This window comes from Protopterus annectens, chromosome 17.part0 (genome assembly GCF_019279795.1).
Source record: "Protopterus annectens isolate FY-2018-M chromosome 17.part0, PAN1.0, whole genome shotgun sequence".
NCBI classification, from domain to species: Eukaryota; Metazoa; Chordata; order Ceratodontiformes; family Protopteridae; genus Protopterus; species Protopterus annectens.
In genome coordinates, this window is record NC_056751.1 from 392,350,007 (window position 1) to 392,366,680 (window position 16,674).

General features: G+C 43.5%; 1 protein-coding gene across 1 annotated transcript in view; it reads left to right on the forward strand.

Annotated features, from left to right (window-relative positions):
* The window catches only part of NAP1L4 (nucleosome assembly protein 1 like 4), a 709,070-nt gene that overhangs the window by 356,800 nt on the left and 335,596 nt on the right, over window positions 1-16,674 (forward strand). The window contains exon 2 of the mRNA XM_044059186.1: window positions 12,945-13,018. Coding sequence (XP_043915121.1) covers window positions 12,945-13,018 — 74 coding nt within the window. The remainder of the gene's footprint in view (window positions 1-12,944; window positions 13,019-16,674) is intronic.

Consider the following 16,674-nt stretch of genomic DNA (forward strand, 5'->3'; position numbering starts at 1 on the left):
AAGTTCCTTTTCAAAAATCCTACTGCAGATCCTGAGACCATTTCACAGGGACCCAAGGGCATTAAAGCTACTAATGCCAAAAATCCTTCCCCCTCTGATAGAGACTCCAGGGCGCTGGATAGATGGGGTAAGAAGGTATACACTTCTGCAACTTTGGCTTTTATGGCCCTAAACTGCCAGTTTCATGTGTTAAAGTATCAGCAGCATGTTATTGGATTGCTTAAACAGAAAGTGATGATTCCTGATTGTGCTGAAAGTAAGGATTTATAGGATTTATTGATTTCTGCTGAACAAGTTGGAAAACATACTTTGCAATGTGGTTTTGATTCATAGAGGCATCCTGCAGGGCTGCTGTAACTGGGTCTGTACTTCGAAGGCATGCTTGGCTTAAGGAGCAATCCTTGCCAGATCATGTTAAAGCTAAATTACTGGATGCTACCTTAAATCAGGACCGCCTGTTTGGCAACAAAGCAGTAGTAGTTCTTAAGATGGAGGAAAAAGCTAAATCTATGCAAACTGTTAAAGATTTTTTTACAAGTGTAAATTTAGTAGGCATTGGCCTTCTAAGAATTGGTCCTTTCCTGCCTCTTCCAGACCACCTCAGTCCAAACCCAGATCCACCAGAGCACCCAGATTTCAGTCCCAGGGTATGCACAGGACAAAGCAGTGGGGGGCTTCCACTTCCAAATCTGGGAGTAATAACCCCCCCCCCCATGGTAAACTGTCTCAATTACTTCTTTTTAAAACCTCCAAGCACTTCTCAACTGACTGTCCCTTTGGAGGGGGGGGGGATTGCTCTTCATGCAAAGAACTGGGAACTCGTTACCCAGGACAAATGGGTTTTTAAATAGTGTCCCAAGGATACAATTCCACTTCCACATGTTAACACCAAGAGGTTGGCCAGATCTGCCTCCAAATCAGTGGGCAGAGGCCCAAAAGCTAGTACACTCTCTCCTAAGCATAGGGGTTATTCAGTTGGTACTAGAAGAGGAAGAGAGACACTGTTTCTACTCTAGACTTTTCCTGGTACCCAGAAAAGACAATTCATGGTGTCCTATCCTGGACCTGTCTGCTCTAAACACCTTTTTGGTGATTCCAAAATTCAAGATGCTGACTCTTCACCAGTTGCTTCCTATGCTAGGCAAAGATGCCTGGTTGGCAACACTAGATTTAAAGGAAGCATACTTGTACATCCCAATCAGGGAATCTTGCAGAAGATACCTACGCTTCAAAGCAGGCTACACGCACTATCCGTTCTCTGCACTGCTCTTTGGCTTATCTACTGCGCCCAGGGCATTCACAAAGTGCCTAGCTCCAGTCATTGTATTTTGCAGGCAAAGAAATATCCAAATATACCCATACCTGGACAATTGTCTAATTCAGGCAGAAAGCCAGGACATGCTTTTGAATCATCTGGCCTTTGAACAAAGGGTGCTAATTTGTATGTGGTACACCATAAACGAAAAGAAATCACACCTGGTGCCCTGTCAACAAATTATATTCCTGGGAGCAAGCTTGAATACACCTTCCCAGATGGCTTTTCTCACGCCAGAGAAACAAATTCATTTGACAACCTACTTCAAACAAGTGACAACAAAAACCCTGCTATCTGCAAGGCAAATATTGCAAGCCTTTGTGGTTAATGGCCTCCTGCATTCTTCTAATTTCATATGCAAGACTGCATATGAGGAAACTACAGTGGTACTTAAAAAGCCTATGGTGTCAACATTCTCAGGATGTAGAAGCAATGATTCCTGTCATACATTGCCTACGCCTAAAGTTCCTTTGGTGGGCAGAAGCCTGCCACCAAAACAAGGGACTACCATTCACACTACCCCCCAAACCCTAACAGACGTATCAGACTGTGCATGGGGGGGCTCACCTGGCAGGGATGTGCATTCAGGACAAATGGTGCCCAAGTCAAATGCACCTACATATCAATCAAAAAGAAATGTACAGAATGCTCCGACAGCCTTAAAGGACCACATTCTTCCAGGACAATTAATGGTAAAGACGGACAACACCACTGTTGATACAGAAACAAGCGAGGGGGGGATACCCATTCTTACCCCCTCTGCAGACTAGCCATGGCATTGTGGAACACAGCTTTGAGCTAGCAAGTGCATCTACAAGCTCAGTTCCTGCCAGGAAAACTGAATACTCTTGCTGACAGACTAAGCAGAAACCTCATGGACCCACACAAGTGGAAACTGGAACCAAGAATTTTCAACATGTTGACAAGCAAATGGGGGAGCCCAGATATAGACCTGTTTGCCTCCCTCCTGAACTGTCAGTTGGACAAATTTTGCACAAGGACTCCCCACAAACAAGCCTAGAAAGTGGATGCTCTGTCCTTCAGCTGGAAAAAACCTATCAGTGTATGCCTTTCCTCCTCTGCTCTCCAAAGTACTACTAAAGATCAAACAAGACAAACCAAGGACGCCAACACTGGTGTACCTCCTATTGCGCAGTGTGTCACTGTTGGCCCCATTACACCTGTCTCAGACCCCTACCCTGTTGTCTCAGCAGGAGAACCAGTTTCTGCACCCTCAGCTTCAAACATTGAACCTAGCAGCCTGGCTAATTTTTTAGTCTCTCCTTTACCATCCCTCAGTAAACCAGTGATGGATACTATTTTAGAGGCAAGGAGGCCTAGTACTAGAAAATCTTATGCTGAAAAATGGAAAAGATTCTGTGCCTGGAACCAGTCTCAAGGGATAAACACAGCAGTAAAGAATGATTTCCACGTATCACAAAACACAGGTTTATTACCACAAGATATACACTCCAGTAAAAATCAAGTTGATGTCAGGTTTAGCGCTTTCATCTGACTGAATCAGACTTCTTCAGAACCAAGGTTGCCAAATGAAACAGCCCTTATAAAGTTAATTAGGCGTCAAAAACGTATTTAAAAAATTAAGAGTTTTAAAGAGACATGAAAAACTTTGTTAATCACAATAATTAAAAAAAAAAAAACAATTATATATACATAATAAATTTACTTTAAATATTTTTAACTAGGGAACATTATTTACACTATTTACATTATTTACAGTATTTATAATATTATACTTGCATATGCCTTGTCATTTTTATAAGCATTTAATATACATAACTATTCCCTAAGGGATTTTTAGAAAATTACTATGTTTTTTGGAAATTAGTATGTTTCTTAAGCATTATTAGTACTCTTTGTACTACATATATATTTTGTTTTAAGCATCTAGTGTTTATTGGATACCTGTACTTTTTTTAATTATTGTGATTAACACAGTTTTTCATGTCTCTTTAAAACTCTTAATTTTTAAATAAGTTTTTGGCGCCTAATTAACTTTATAAGGGCTGTTTCATTTGGCAACCTTGGTTCTGAAGAAGTCTGATTCAGTCAGATGAAAGCGCTAAACCTGACATCAACTTGATTTTTACTGGAGTGTATATCTTGTGGTAATAAACCTGTGTTTTGTGATACGTGGAAATCATTCTTTACTGCGCACTGGAAGTGGATTGTGGTTTTTTTGCCCTGTTCGAGCTGAGGACTTGGGATCTGCTATTTTTCTACCTAGTTGTTGGAGTTTGTTTTATAAACACAGCAGTGCCCAATTTACCTCAGATTTTACTATACTTAACTGAGGTGCTTCACAATGGCCTGTCTTTTTCCTCAAATCAAAATTCATGCCTCAGCCATTTCAGCTCATTATAACACAGAACCTCCCCTCTTCTCTCATCCACTGCTCAAACAGTTCCTCAGAGGGGCCAAAAATTTAAGACCACCCAGGAAAGCTCCAACTCCATCCTGGGACCTTAACTTTGTATTGGAGAAACTCAACTTTGTATTGGAGAAACTCACTCTTCCTCCTTTCTAGCCAGCTGCTACTGCAGATTTAAAATTCCTTTCATGGAAAACAGCTTTCCTTTTAGCAATCATTTCAGCTAGAAGGGTATCTGAATTACAGGCCCTGATGGCAGTGGAGCCTTTAATCATCTTTGATGCGGACTGAGTGTCCCTCAGAACCAGTCCCTCCTTCATGCCCAAGGTGGTATCCAGTGTGGCTCAGTCCATCCATTTGCCTACTTTCTTTCGTAATCCACAGAACAAAGGGGAACTGATACTGCACTCCTTAGATGTGCACAGACCACTTAGATTCTACGTGGACAGGACTAAACCTCTAAGGAAATCTGAACAATTGCTGGTGGCATTTGTTGCAGGGACAGAAGGGAAGGCTATTTCAAAGCAAACCATTTCTAAATGGATCGGCCATTGCATTAATTTCTGTTATAGGCACCATGGAAAACCTATCCCACAGGGGATCAGACCCACTCAACCAGGACCACATCAACCTCTACAGCCTTTCTCAGAGGTGTCCCTACCAGGGACATCCTATAAGCTGCTACCTGGAGTTCTGTACGTACTTTCACCAAGCAGTACCATTTACCAATTTTCTCTAAATCCAGATCTGGCTTTGCCACTGCAGCTTTGCAGGGCATTATAGCTGGTCCTAATGCTATCCAAGTTCTTCCTCCCATCCTTAGCTTTAGGAATCTACCCAAATGTGATGACTGCAACAGTGAAACACGAAGAACATAGTACAGTTGTGTACACTTACCATAAATGTAGATGTTAGTGTATTCACTGTTGCAGTCTTGGTTACCCTCCCTCCAGCCCCATGTCTTCTTTTGGCTATACATGTACTCTCCTTTACTATGCTTAAAAGCTTTTTGGTATATTTGCTTTTTTGTGTGAGGTATAACCTTGTATTTTATATATTTAATTGCTCCCCATTGGGGGGCACCTGACATCTAGGGCAAGAAAAACTGATGTACTTGCGTCAGCTGCTTATTTTATACTCCTGACAACCTGACGTCACGGAAGAAGAGACAGCTACCGACGCAGGACCCAAGACTTGTTTATCAGGCCGACTGAGGGCTACCGCAAGCAGATAACCCAAATGTGATGACTGCAACAGTGAATACACTCAAACATCTTCATTTATTGTAAGTGTACACAACTGTACTGTCTCTCACAGTATCAAGTGATTTAATCAAATGACACCTTACATGGAACTGCCGTTCATCGAGGTGTTTATAGTGAAATCGCGACACAGTGAAGATCGGAACATTTGCACTTTCCTCACTGTAGTGCGATCTCTGATTTGGTATATATAATTAGCAGGGGGTGTGGGGGGCACAGCTTTCCACAAGAGCGACTTAGATAAATGGCATTTTTGATGTAAATGCCATTTGATTACATCACTTTTCGATTTCGTAATATAGACCCAAACCATAGGATTGGCTTGGCTTCTTCAGGATGGTGTGGCTAAGGGCTTTCGTGATGGAGGAACTTGGAGCAAAGATATTGGATACTCATATCTGAGAGTAATGTTCTTCAACCAGCTTGGCCAGGGATCTGGTCAACAACGTCCGAGGAAATGGTCTTTCCCATCAGCGGAGAGCCTTTACAATTTTCCACCCTCCTTTTTTTACTAACTGTTTGGCCTTTCTCAAAAGGGGGACTTCATTGTCATCTGCAGAAATCCTTTTGCTCTTTTGCCTTCTGTGGTGTCACAGTTGCCCAAGAAGCTGATTCGGCCAGCTGCTGTCTCACTCCTGACTTCCAGTCTGGGACTGCTAATGTCCAAGTCAGTTTTCTTAGTTCACCCTGCCATGGAAAACTATTGAAAAGACTCAGTGGGTTGCAGTTCTCTTTCATGGTCATACTCCAGAGACAGCATATTGTTTCCAGTCACGTTCTTACCCTTGGTGAAGGCCTTTGAGGACAAGACTTTGGCTGTTTTGGTGAAGATGTAGTACAGGCTTCAAGCATCAGCTCTTCTATTCTTTTTAGGCTTGATATGACTTTCATTGTTCTGTTGCTACACCTGAAAATTTACGATTGCAGTGAAATGGCTTCAGAACTATCCTAGACCTTTTAATGTTGGCCTTTTTTTAATCGGTGCTTGGAATGGTGGACATTTCAGGTCAGCTTCCCTTCCTGGTTGGTTTTGTTTTCCTGCAGCAAAACCCATTTTGGATGCTGACAAGGTTCTCACCCAGTGCAAGAAGAAGGGATGTCCTTCAAGGATGCATCTGCAGTCATCACATATGGGTTGTCCTGCCTCAGGCAGCCCTTCGGTTGGCCGGATTCCAAAGTCTGGGTCCGGCGTCGGCTGATGTCGCCCCTTCCCCGACGTCAGAGCACCTGGGGTATAAAAGCGTCAGCCAACGCCATCTTCCTCTGTCTTTCTTGCCGCGTGGTGCCCGAAGCAGAAGCAGTTCGCAAGTGCCGGTCGGCCAGCTCCTGTAAATTCGCTATCCGAAGACTTCAAAAGCTAAGTACCCCGTTGAGGACTCTTTCTTGCCTCAGCCGATGTCAGATGAAGTTAATAATTGTTTAACTTGTGGGAAACAAATACCTCATAGGGATTTCCACTCTTACTGTCTTCCCTGCTTAGGCCCAGACCACGACGTCTCGGCCTGTTCAGCCTGCGCTTCCTTCAACCGACGCACTCTTAGACGTCGGTCGGAGTTCGCAGAAGAGTTCTTTGGGGCTAGTATTTCATACAAAATGCCGTCGGAAACCCCGACATCACATTTAATTAAGAAACGGAAAGACAAGGACCGACACACGCGGGCCCGAAACCGCGGCTAGGCCTACCACGATTGTCTCTGTCTCGGCTGATAAGAGTCCTTGGAATTTCCAAACCCTGAAACAATACAACGGACAGCCTCGGCCCCGGAGGCTCCTACCGAGTCGGTTACAGAATTGCCTTCAGAAACTGGTGTATTGGAATCTTCCGACACCATACCTTTAGACAAAGCTACACCAGCACGTGGTGCAGCCAGGCCTCCTGCATCCATGTCCATTAAGGCCTTCACCAGGGCTAAAGCTGCAAAACACACTAAAGTCATGCCTCCCAGGGTTTTCCTCAGGGACCCTCTTTTAGTTCACAGATTCTAACCTTAGCAGAGGACCTTATCTCTTTAATCAGGGGCTCTCAGCCCCATCTGGACAGGGGCTCCCAACCTCCTCTAGACAAAAGGCCCAGGGTGGATCACCCTGATCCCCTTTCCTCAGAGGAGGCCTCTGATGGCTCGGATCACTCTGACTACCAGGAGGAGGCTTATTCGGCCTACGAGGATTCGGATGCAGAGGAATCTATCCCCTCAGCCTCCCCTCCTGAAGAGCTTTCCTTTGGGGAAACCCTTCACACTATGAGAGAGCATTTCAAATGGCAGGGCCAGGAATATTCTGATTCCAGGAAAAGACTAAGAACTTTTCTTCATTTACCTCAGCATAGACCTTTGGCTATTCCTCCTGTTTTAAATGTCATTGATGTGTATTCTGACTCTAGTATGACCCCTGACACTCTGCCTCCAGCCCCTGTTAAGCCCGATAGGTATTACAGGGTCCCGGACACACAATTTTCTTTGCAAGGCCCACTCTGCTGATCCTGAAACCATTTTACAGGGTCCAAAGGGGTTGCAGCTGTTACTACTAAGAACCCACTCCCCTCTGCAAAGGAGTCCAGGGCATTAGAGAGATGGGGTAAAAAAGTGTATACTTCTGCCACTCTTGCTATGAGGGCATTAAATTGTCAATTTCATATGATACAGTACCAAGAGTATTTGTTAGAAGAAATGCATAAGAAACTGTCTTCTACTGAACCCCTTGACCATAAATCCCTTCAGGATCTGGTACATAACTCCCAGCAGGTTAGTAACCATTTCTTGCAGTGTGGCTATGATGCATTGGAAGCTTCATGTAGGTCAGCAATGACGGGTGTTGTCATACGTAGGCATGCTTGGCTGAAGGAACAATCTCTGCCAGACCATGTTAAAGCTAAGCTTTTGGATGCTCCACTGGAAAAGCAAAAGTTATTTGGTTCCACTGCTCAAGAAGTCCTAAAGAAATTTGAGGAAAAGGCAAAATCTGTACAAACAGTTAAGGATTTTCTACAAGTCCAACCGCCTAGATTAAGCAGAAATTGGCCTTCCAAGAATTGGTCCTTTCCGGACACACAAAGATTTCAAAGGGGCAGGAACAGGCGTGCCAGAGGTAGAGGGCAAGCTAGGGGCTCCTACAGAGGCCGTCAATGGCAGCCTCCAATCCAGACAGGCAGTTCAGGACCTACAACTGCCGCACAAGGACAAACTCAATGACTTTGCTTTGATTCTGCCAACCAGGGCTCAATTAGAAGCACCTTTGGGCTTTAAGCTTTCTTTATTCTCAAAAAATTGGCACAACATTACAAAAGACAAATGGACACTCCAAATAGACAATGGATACAGGTTCCATTTCCACACATTGCCAAAAAGAAAAGGCATGCCAGGTCTGCCACCAAATCAAAGGGCAGAGGCTTTGAAACAAATCTCAAACTTACTACTAATGAAAGCCATAGAAAAAGTTTCTATTTCAGAACAAGGCTAAGGATTTTACTCCAGGCTTTTCCTTGTTCCAAGAAAAGTGCATCAATGGAGACCAATTCTCGACTTGTCCGCACTGAATACTTATCTCATTGTGCCAAAATTCAAAATGCTGACTCTACAGCAACTCCTTCCCATGCTGGGAAAGGGGTCTTGGCTGGTGACTCCAGACCTCAAGGAGGCATACCTGCATGTCCCTATCAGACAAAGTTGCAGAAGACACCTCAGATTTCTTGCAGGGTCAGAGCATTATCAATTCTCAGCATTGCCCTTTGGCTTATCTACTGCGCCCAGAATATTCACAAAATGCCTGGCATCAGTAATAGCACACTGCAGACTTCAGGGGATTCAAATATACCCATATCTGGACGACTGCCTTATACAAGCGGACAACCAACAAACTTTGATAAAGGACTTAAATTATGCCATCAATCTTCGACAGGCCTTGGGATATACAGTCAACATGCACAAATCAAGACTTGTTCCATCCCAAAGAATAGCCTTTCTAGTTGCGGATCTAGATACAACCACCCAAATGGCTTATCTCACAGAAGAAAAACAAAGACAGCTACCGGATTACATCAAGAATCTGACAAGGCAAACTCAGCTGACTGCAAGGAAAATCCTGCAGGCCCTGGGTTACATGGCATCCTGTATTCTTTTGATTCCACAAGCAAGGCTTCATATGAGAAAGCTACAGTGGTACCTAAGGAGTTTATGGACTCAGCACAGTCACAGTTTGGAAACTTTAATCCCACTCATTCCATGCCTTCACAAGGAATTTCTGTGGTGGGCTCAGGCCAGCCAGTCCAACAGGGGATTGCCCTTCTCAAAGCCAAAAACCTCCCAAACTATTACAACGGATGCTTCAAACCTAGGCTGGGGAGCACACATGGAGGGCAGAGGTATCCAAGGACAGTGGTCACGAAAGGAGCTACGCATGCACATAAATCAAAAAGAAATGCTAGCAGTGATACATGCAATCGAGGCCTTCAAAATCTTTCTGCATCAAGGCCACCTGCTAATAAGGACAGACAACACCACAGTTATGTGGTACATAAACAAGCAAGGAGGTACCCATTCCTACCCTCTTTGCAGACTGGCAATGAATCTATGGGATCTTTCCTTGAAACTAAATATACAGCTACAAGCTCAGTTTGTACCAGGGAAAGACAATACACTGGCAGACAGCTTAAGCAGAAATATCATGGATGCACACGAATGGATGCTGCACCCAGACATCTTCCAACAGATAACACAATCTTGGGGGAGCCCGGACATAGATCTATTTGCATCCCCCCACAATCATCAACTGAAGAAATTCTGCTCAAGGACATACCACCCACAAGCGTGGAAAGTGGACGCCCTCTCTTTCAGCTGGAGAAATATGACAGTGTATGCATTTCCTCCTATCCCATTAATGACCAAGGTGTTACTGAAGATCAGGACAGAGCAGCCAAAAGTGATTCTGATAGCTCTGGACTGGCCAAGACAGCACTGGTACCCACTGCTAAGGAGCATGTCACTTATGAAACCATGGCCTCTGCCTCTATGGCCACTTCTACTGACACAGCACAGATACAAAACTCTACATTCCAACCTGAAAACATTGCAACTAACAGAGTGGAGAATACCTTGACTCCTCCTCAGGATAAGCTATCCCAGAGAGTGAAGGATATTATTATGGAAGCTCGACGCCCTTCCACAAGAAAGGCATATTCAGCAAAATGGAAAAGGTTTCTTATCTGGAACACCTCAAAGGGCCTAGATTCGACAGTGATGAACATGGCACATATCCTGGTATGTTTGGCAGAAATGTTCCACAATGGTCTGTCTTACTCTTCTATTAAGATTCATGCTTCAGCAATTTCAGCAGAGTACAATACTGATCCACCTGTCTTTTCTCATCCTCTCCTAAGACAGTTTCTAAGAGGAATCAAAAACATCAAACCTCCTCGGAAACCACCTCTTCCTGCTTGGGATCTTAACTTCGTGTTGGAAAAACTAACACTGCCTCCATTTGAACCAGCAGCATCTGCAGATCTACAGTACCTTTCATGGAAGACTGCCTTCCTTCTGGCAATAACCTCAGCAAGAAGGGTTTTGGAATTGCAGGCCCTGATGGCAGTGCAGCCATTCATTATTTTTCACCAGGACAGAGTTTCATTAAGAACTAATCCTACTTTTATGCCAAAGGTGGTATCCAGGGTTTCATTGAATCAAGCCATTCACTTGCCTACCTTCTTCCCAAATCCACAAAACAAAGGGGAGAAACTGCTGCACACCCTGGACATTCACAGACAGTTGCGCTACTACTTGGACAGAACTAAAGGTTTCAGAAAAGCTGACCAGCTGCTAGTAGCATATGCTGCTGGTACTCAAGGAAAAGCAATTTCCAAACAGACTATTTCAAAATGGATAGGAAATTGCATTCGCTTTTGTTACTCATTTCATGGAAAGACTGTACCAGCTAACATTAGACCTCATTCTACGAGAGCCACAGCCACCTCCACAGCCTTCTTAAGAGGGGTGGCTACAAAGGACATTTTAGAAGCCTGCCACATGGAGCTCATTGCATACATTTGCCAAGCATTACAATTTACCTTTATATTCCAGATCCAGAGCAGGCTTTCCTACGGTTGTCCTGCAGGGTATCTTAGCTACACCATCCTTTTCCTAGTTCCTCCACCCCCAGATTGGCTATGGTATTCTGCCCATATGTGATGACTGCAGATGCATCCTTGAAGGACATAGTACAGTTTTGTACCTACCATAAATGTAGATGTCCGATAGGTATGCATCTGCAGTCAGGTTTACCTCCCCTCTCTCCTTGTGGTATTCCTGGTGTGTTTCTCTATTAGCTAGCTGGGGGGAGCTATTATGGTGTATTTGTTTTTGTGTATATATATATATATATATATATATATATATATATATATATATATTTTTTTTTTTTTATTGCATTTTTCCAAATTTAGCCTTCCTAGAGGGCACCTGGCATCTGGAGCAAGAAAGACTGAGGAAGATGGCGTCGGCTGATGCTTTTATACCCCAGGCGCTCTGACGTCGGGGAAGGGGCGACATCAGCCGCCTGGACCCAGACTTTGGAATCCGGCCGACCGAAGGGCTGCCTGAGGCAGGACAAACCCATATGTGATGACTGCAGATGCATACCTATCGGACATCTACATTTATGGTAGGTACAAAACTGTACTTTTCCTATCAACCAGTTGGAGCAGAGGGTGGTTTATTCCATGGGGGATTCTTTCCGGGTCCTCTCCTCACACTGTTACGCAACTAGTCCATGTGGTACCTGAACAAGCAGTTGGGACACAAGTTCAACCCCCCTCCACCTGAAGTACACTATGGAAGAATCTTTGGCAGCTGAAAACTGTGGAGTGCTGGGCATATTAAAAGGTGATCAAGTTAACGTGCTAAGCACAAAGATTTAAGGTCTTAAAATGAAAATACTTGTTGCATAAAAAACAAATTCCACACCGGTAAGCTCAGAAGACCTTTAAAAATGCATTGGTAAGCTCAGAAGACCTTTAAAAACACCTCGCCTGTAAGCTCCGAAAACCTTTAGGTTACTGTTTTGTGGTATTTGTTTGTTTATAGGTCGCTTATGTTCAGTGTGTTGTTTTGTGGTGGGTTTTGTCAATGCTTGTTACATATGTAAACACAGATACAGCTGGCCACATCATCTTGAATCATGAACAAAGTGAATGTCAGTCATGTAAATAATTTTTTACATTTATTTTGTCTGATTGTACACAGATTTGCTTAGCAGTGCATGTATAATAGTAGCACACCTTATTTCATATTTACATTGCCACTTCAGTGAAGTGTTCCTGTTACTTGCAACCTGAATTGTATGTTACGTCTGAAGATTATATGATCGAGAGTAGTCATTTTGTCTGAATGTTTACTTTTCCTTTGGCTCCTATTTCAATTTGGTGTAAACTTTCTTAAGATCTTGTCCCGTTTCAGTTGATTCTTGAGGCATTTTGAGTATGGAAGGCAAGTCCATTAGTATAGATGCTGCTTTTGGAAATCTTTAGATGTATCCATGTATTTATTTTTTGACATTGCAGACACTATTCAGAGTAATATACTCTGACTTCAACTTGCAATGCATTTGTGTGGCTTACATATTAAATACGTCATTGGAGAATAATGAAAGGAGATGCCATGTAAAGTGATTAGTTTCTATACAGAGTAAAGTATTGGAGTAAGAAAGAATAAGGTGTTCTTTAAATGCAGGTGTATCCATATCATTTTCTGTTGAAATTTCTTCTTGCAAACCTAGTCATTAAAGGACAGTGTCTATAACTTTGCAAGCTGTGTAAGGTTGGCATAAGGTTTAAACCTTGTGTACACTTGAAATGCTTGTTTTTATTTTAGCATTTTCACCTTTTCACAGCATGTGCTGTGGAAAAGAATATTAATACAAGCAGATGAATTAAATTTGTGTGATTATTTTTCCATATGATTGATCACTTAGATTTTTCTGTTTACAATGTAGGAGCATGATGAGCCAATCTTAAAGCATTTACAAGATATAAGAGTAAGGTTTTCTGGGCCTAATGAGCCGATGGTGAGTACTTTTATGATTCATTTTAAAATATAAAGACTTTTATTGTGTTGTAGTTTTAATTTTGATGTGCATCAACCGTGGGTTATGAATGTTAAGAATTGTGGTATTTAGTTTGTTTTTCATCCTTCTACAAGGCTTGACTTTTCAAGGCTGATAAACTGACAGTGCCTTATCAGTTAAAGAAGGAAATGTTAAGACTAGAGGCAAGGCTATTTTTTGGGAATTGTAAATAAACAAAATTTCATTTTGAGCAGACTTGGCTGAGTGGCTAGGATGAGAGATTTGGAGATGTGTTGATTGAAATTCTTACAACGTAAATAAACCAAAAGAAACTACTTTATTCAGTTGAGGAAGACTATGGAATAAAGGTCACTGTCTGATGTTATCAAGTCATTTATCACCATAGGGTCTAGGATCTGATGTCTGACCCGAGCTGGCAACATATTACGGACTGATCCAAGGCTCTAGTTCCTCCTTGTCCCATGATGCTCTGCTGCTCTCTAACCCCCAGATCTCATTTATATGCAGATGCATTCCCTTGGCCCTACACCAACTAGCCTGGACAAACATCACTTCCGATCAGTGGGTGTTAAATATTGTTTCCTGGGGCTATTTCATTCTGTACCTCAATGGCTGGCTCCTCATGGCACCTTCGAGGCACTGACTGCTACAAGCGATCCATTTTGTTCTTCCCCTTTTCTGCCAGTTGGGGATCACAGTCAACCTTTTCCAAATGCAGTCTGATCCCCACACAACAGTTGGAATTCATAGGCGTTCTGTTGGACTCCGTTTCTGAGATTGCAACATTAACTCTGCAGGGTTCACTTGATCCATGTAACAAGTCGCGCAGATCTTAGACCTGTTGTATCTCTATGTTCACTTGGTTCTTCGAGCCTTCTGATGCATTGTCATCTGCCATTCTTCTCGTTCCTCTGGCCAGGTACCACATGCGAGTGATGCAGTGGACCTTAGCTGTACAATGGTCTGTTCTGTTTCATCCCCTGCCCATGACCATAAAACTGACACCTGTGTCCAAACATCACCTCCTATGGTGGCTTCAGTCTCAGGATCTCCATCTAGGCAGGCCCTTTTCTCTTCCTCCACCGAAGGCCACAGTGACCACAGATGCTTCCCTGTTGGGGTGGGGGGTATTTTCAGAAGACTGCCCAAGGCACATGGTCCCTAGTAGAGACCAAATTGCACATAAACATCCTAGAGATGAGATGAGCTCTCCAATTATTGCAGGCTTTGTACGACTGTCTCAGGATGATTGCAGTTCAGACAACATTGCTATGGTTTGGTATGTCAGCAAACAAGGGGGGAAAATGACCTTACCCGTTGTCCAGAGAAGCCATGAGTGTATGGGAAAGGGCGATGTCCTCCAGGCGCTTCCCTCTTGCAGTGCATATTCCCGGGGATTCCAAAGTGTTGGCCAACAGACATGGTAGGGTGGAGAATCCCGTGGCAGATCATTTCCATACAGCCCATGGGGACACTGATGCCAGCTTATTTTTTAGTATCTTAGCTAAACCCCTTCGCAGACAGGGTGTTCAATTTTTGACTAGTTTATTGCAGTTGGAAACAAAATTGATTAATTTTGGGACCTTACACACCAAAGGTTTAAATCAAAAATTGAATATTTACATCTCTTAGAGGGTCTAAGGTCAGGATTTGTATAACTTAAAAGTTATTATCTTTATTCATTAACATTGTAATACAACATTTTTAATAGGTATGATGTTCATAGTGTTACCCTGCTGCAGTCATCACACTTGGGTTATCCTGCCGTCAGGCGGTCCCGCAGTCGGTCTGAGTTCCAAAGTCTTGGTCCAGCGTCGGTTGCTGTCACTTCTTCCCTGACGTCAGTGCGCCAGGGGTATATGAGAGGCATCAGACGCCATTTTCTTTAGTCTTTCTTGCTGCGCGGTGCCCGAAGCAGAAGCAGTTCGCAAGTGCCAGTCGGCCGACACCTGAGATTTTCGAATTGAATTTCAGTCCGAAGTCTTCAATAAAGCTAAGTACCCCGTTGGGGAACCTTTTCTTGCCTCAGTCTGATGTCTGAAAAAGTTAACGTTTGCAGTTCTTGTGGGGAAGCAAATACCTCATAAGGACTTCCATTCTTGCCTAGGCCCAGACCACGACGTCACAGGTGGTCGGTTTTGTGCTAGGTTTAATAAACTATCAAACACCATTTTCACTTAGCACGACATTACTTTGGTTGGAAATTTAATTATATCATGCCATCGGAGCAGCCGACTGGCATGCATAAAAAATGCAAGGGTAAGGACAGGCAACCTAGGAACAAGCCAGACTCCGAGGCCTCTGCTGGGCCTGTCGCTGGTTCTCTGGTTTTCAGTGAGGCACCTACGCATCCCCTGACGACCGCAGAATTGGAACCCCAGACAGCTGCGGTTTCTCAAGTGGAGTGTGCTAGGCCGACGCAGCCATCTTCATTAGGCCCTTCCGACACCGGAGCAGGAGGAGACCCCGGTGCAGTGGAAACGCCTTCTGTTGCAGAAGGTGTCTTCAGACTGACTACACTCACCATTAAGTCTTATGCTAAGCGTAAAACTCCATTAAAACCAAAAAAGACTATACATCAGTCTACAGTTCAAGGCTCCATGCCTAAGAAACAAATGCTTAAGATGGCTGAAGATTTGATTACCCTAAATCAGGGGTTCCCACCCCCCTCCAGATAAAAGACCAAGACAGGAGGAGGATTATGCTTCCTCTGACCAGGTTTCAGTTTCCTCAGTTTCTTCTGAGGAACAGGATTACACTTTCCCCCTTATGAAGACTCTGATGCTGAAGACTCTATCCCCTCAGCATTTCCCCCTGAAGACTACTCCTTTGGGGAAAGTTTACATACCATGAGGGAACATTTCCACTGGGAAGGCCAGGACTACTCTGATTCTAAGAAAAGGCTCAGAGTTCCTTTTACTACCCCAGCACAGACCACTTGCTATCCCTCCAGTTTTAGATATTGTGGATGATGTTTACTTGGAGTCTAGTCTAAATCCAGACTCTCTACCTCCTGCTCCAGCCAAACCAGACAGATACTACAGAGTGCCTGACTCTCACAAATTCCTTTATAAAAGGCCTGTGGCTGACCTAGAAACAATTTCCCAGGGTCCCAAGGGGGCTAAAGCTTCTATGGCTAAAAATCCTGTGCCTTCTGAAAGGGATTCCAGAGCCCAAGATAGATGGGGAAATAAAATATACACCTCAGAATCTCTGGCTATGAGAGCATTAAATTCAGTTTCACATGCTGAAATATCAGCAATTCCTAATGTTTCAATTAAAGCAAAAATGAGCACACACAAAGAACAGTCTGAATTCAAGGATATGCAGGATCTGTTGCATGCAGCTGAGCAGGTGGGCAAATATACTTTACAATGTGGATTTGATTCATTGGAAGCTTCCTGTAGAGCAGCTGTTACTGGGTCTGTCATACGTAGACATGCTTGGTTAAAAGAACAAACCCTGCCTGATCATGTTAAAGCAAAATTATTGGATGCACCTTTACAGCAGGATGTATTTGGTGTCACAGCAGAAGAGGTCTTAAAGAAAATGGAGGATAAGGCAAAGTCTATGCAGACGGTGAAGGATTTCTTACAGGTACATCCCCCTCGTTTCAGCAGAAATTGGCCAACAAA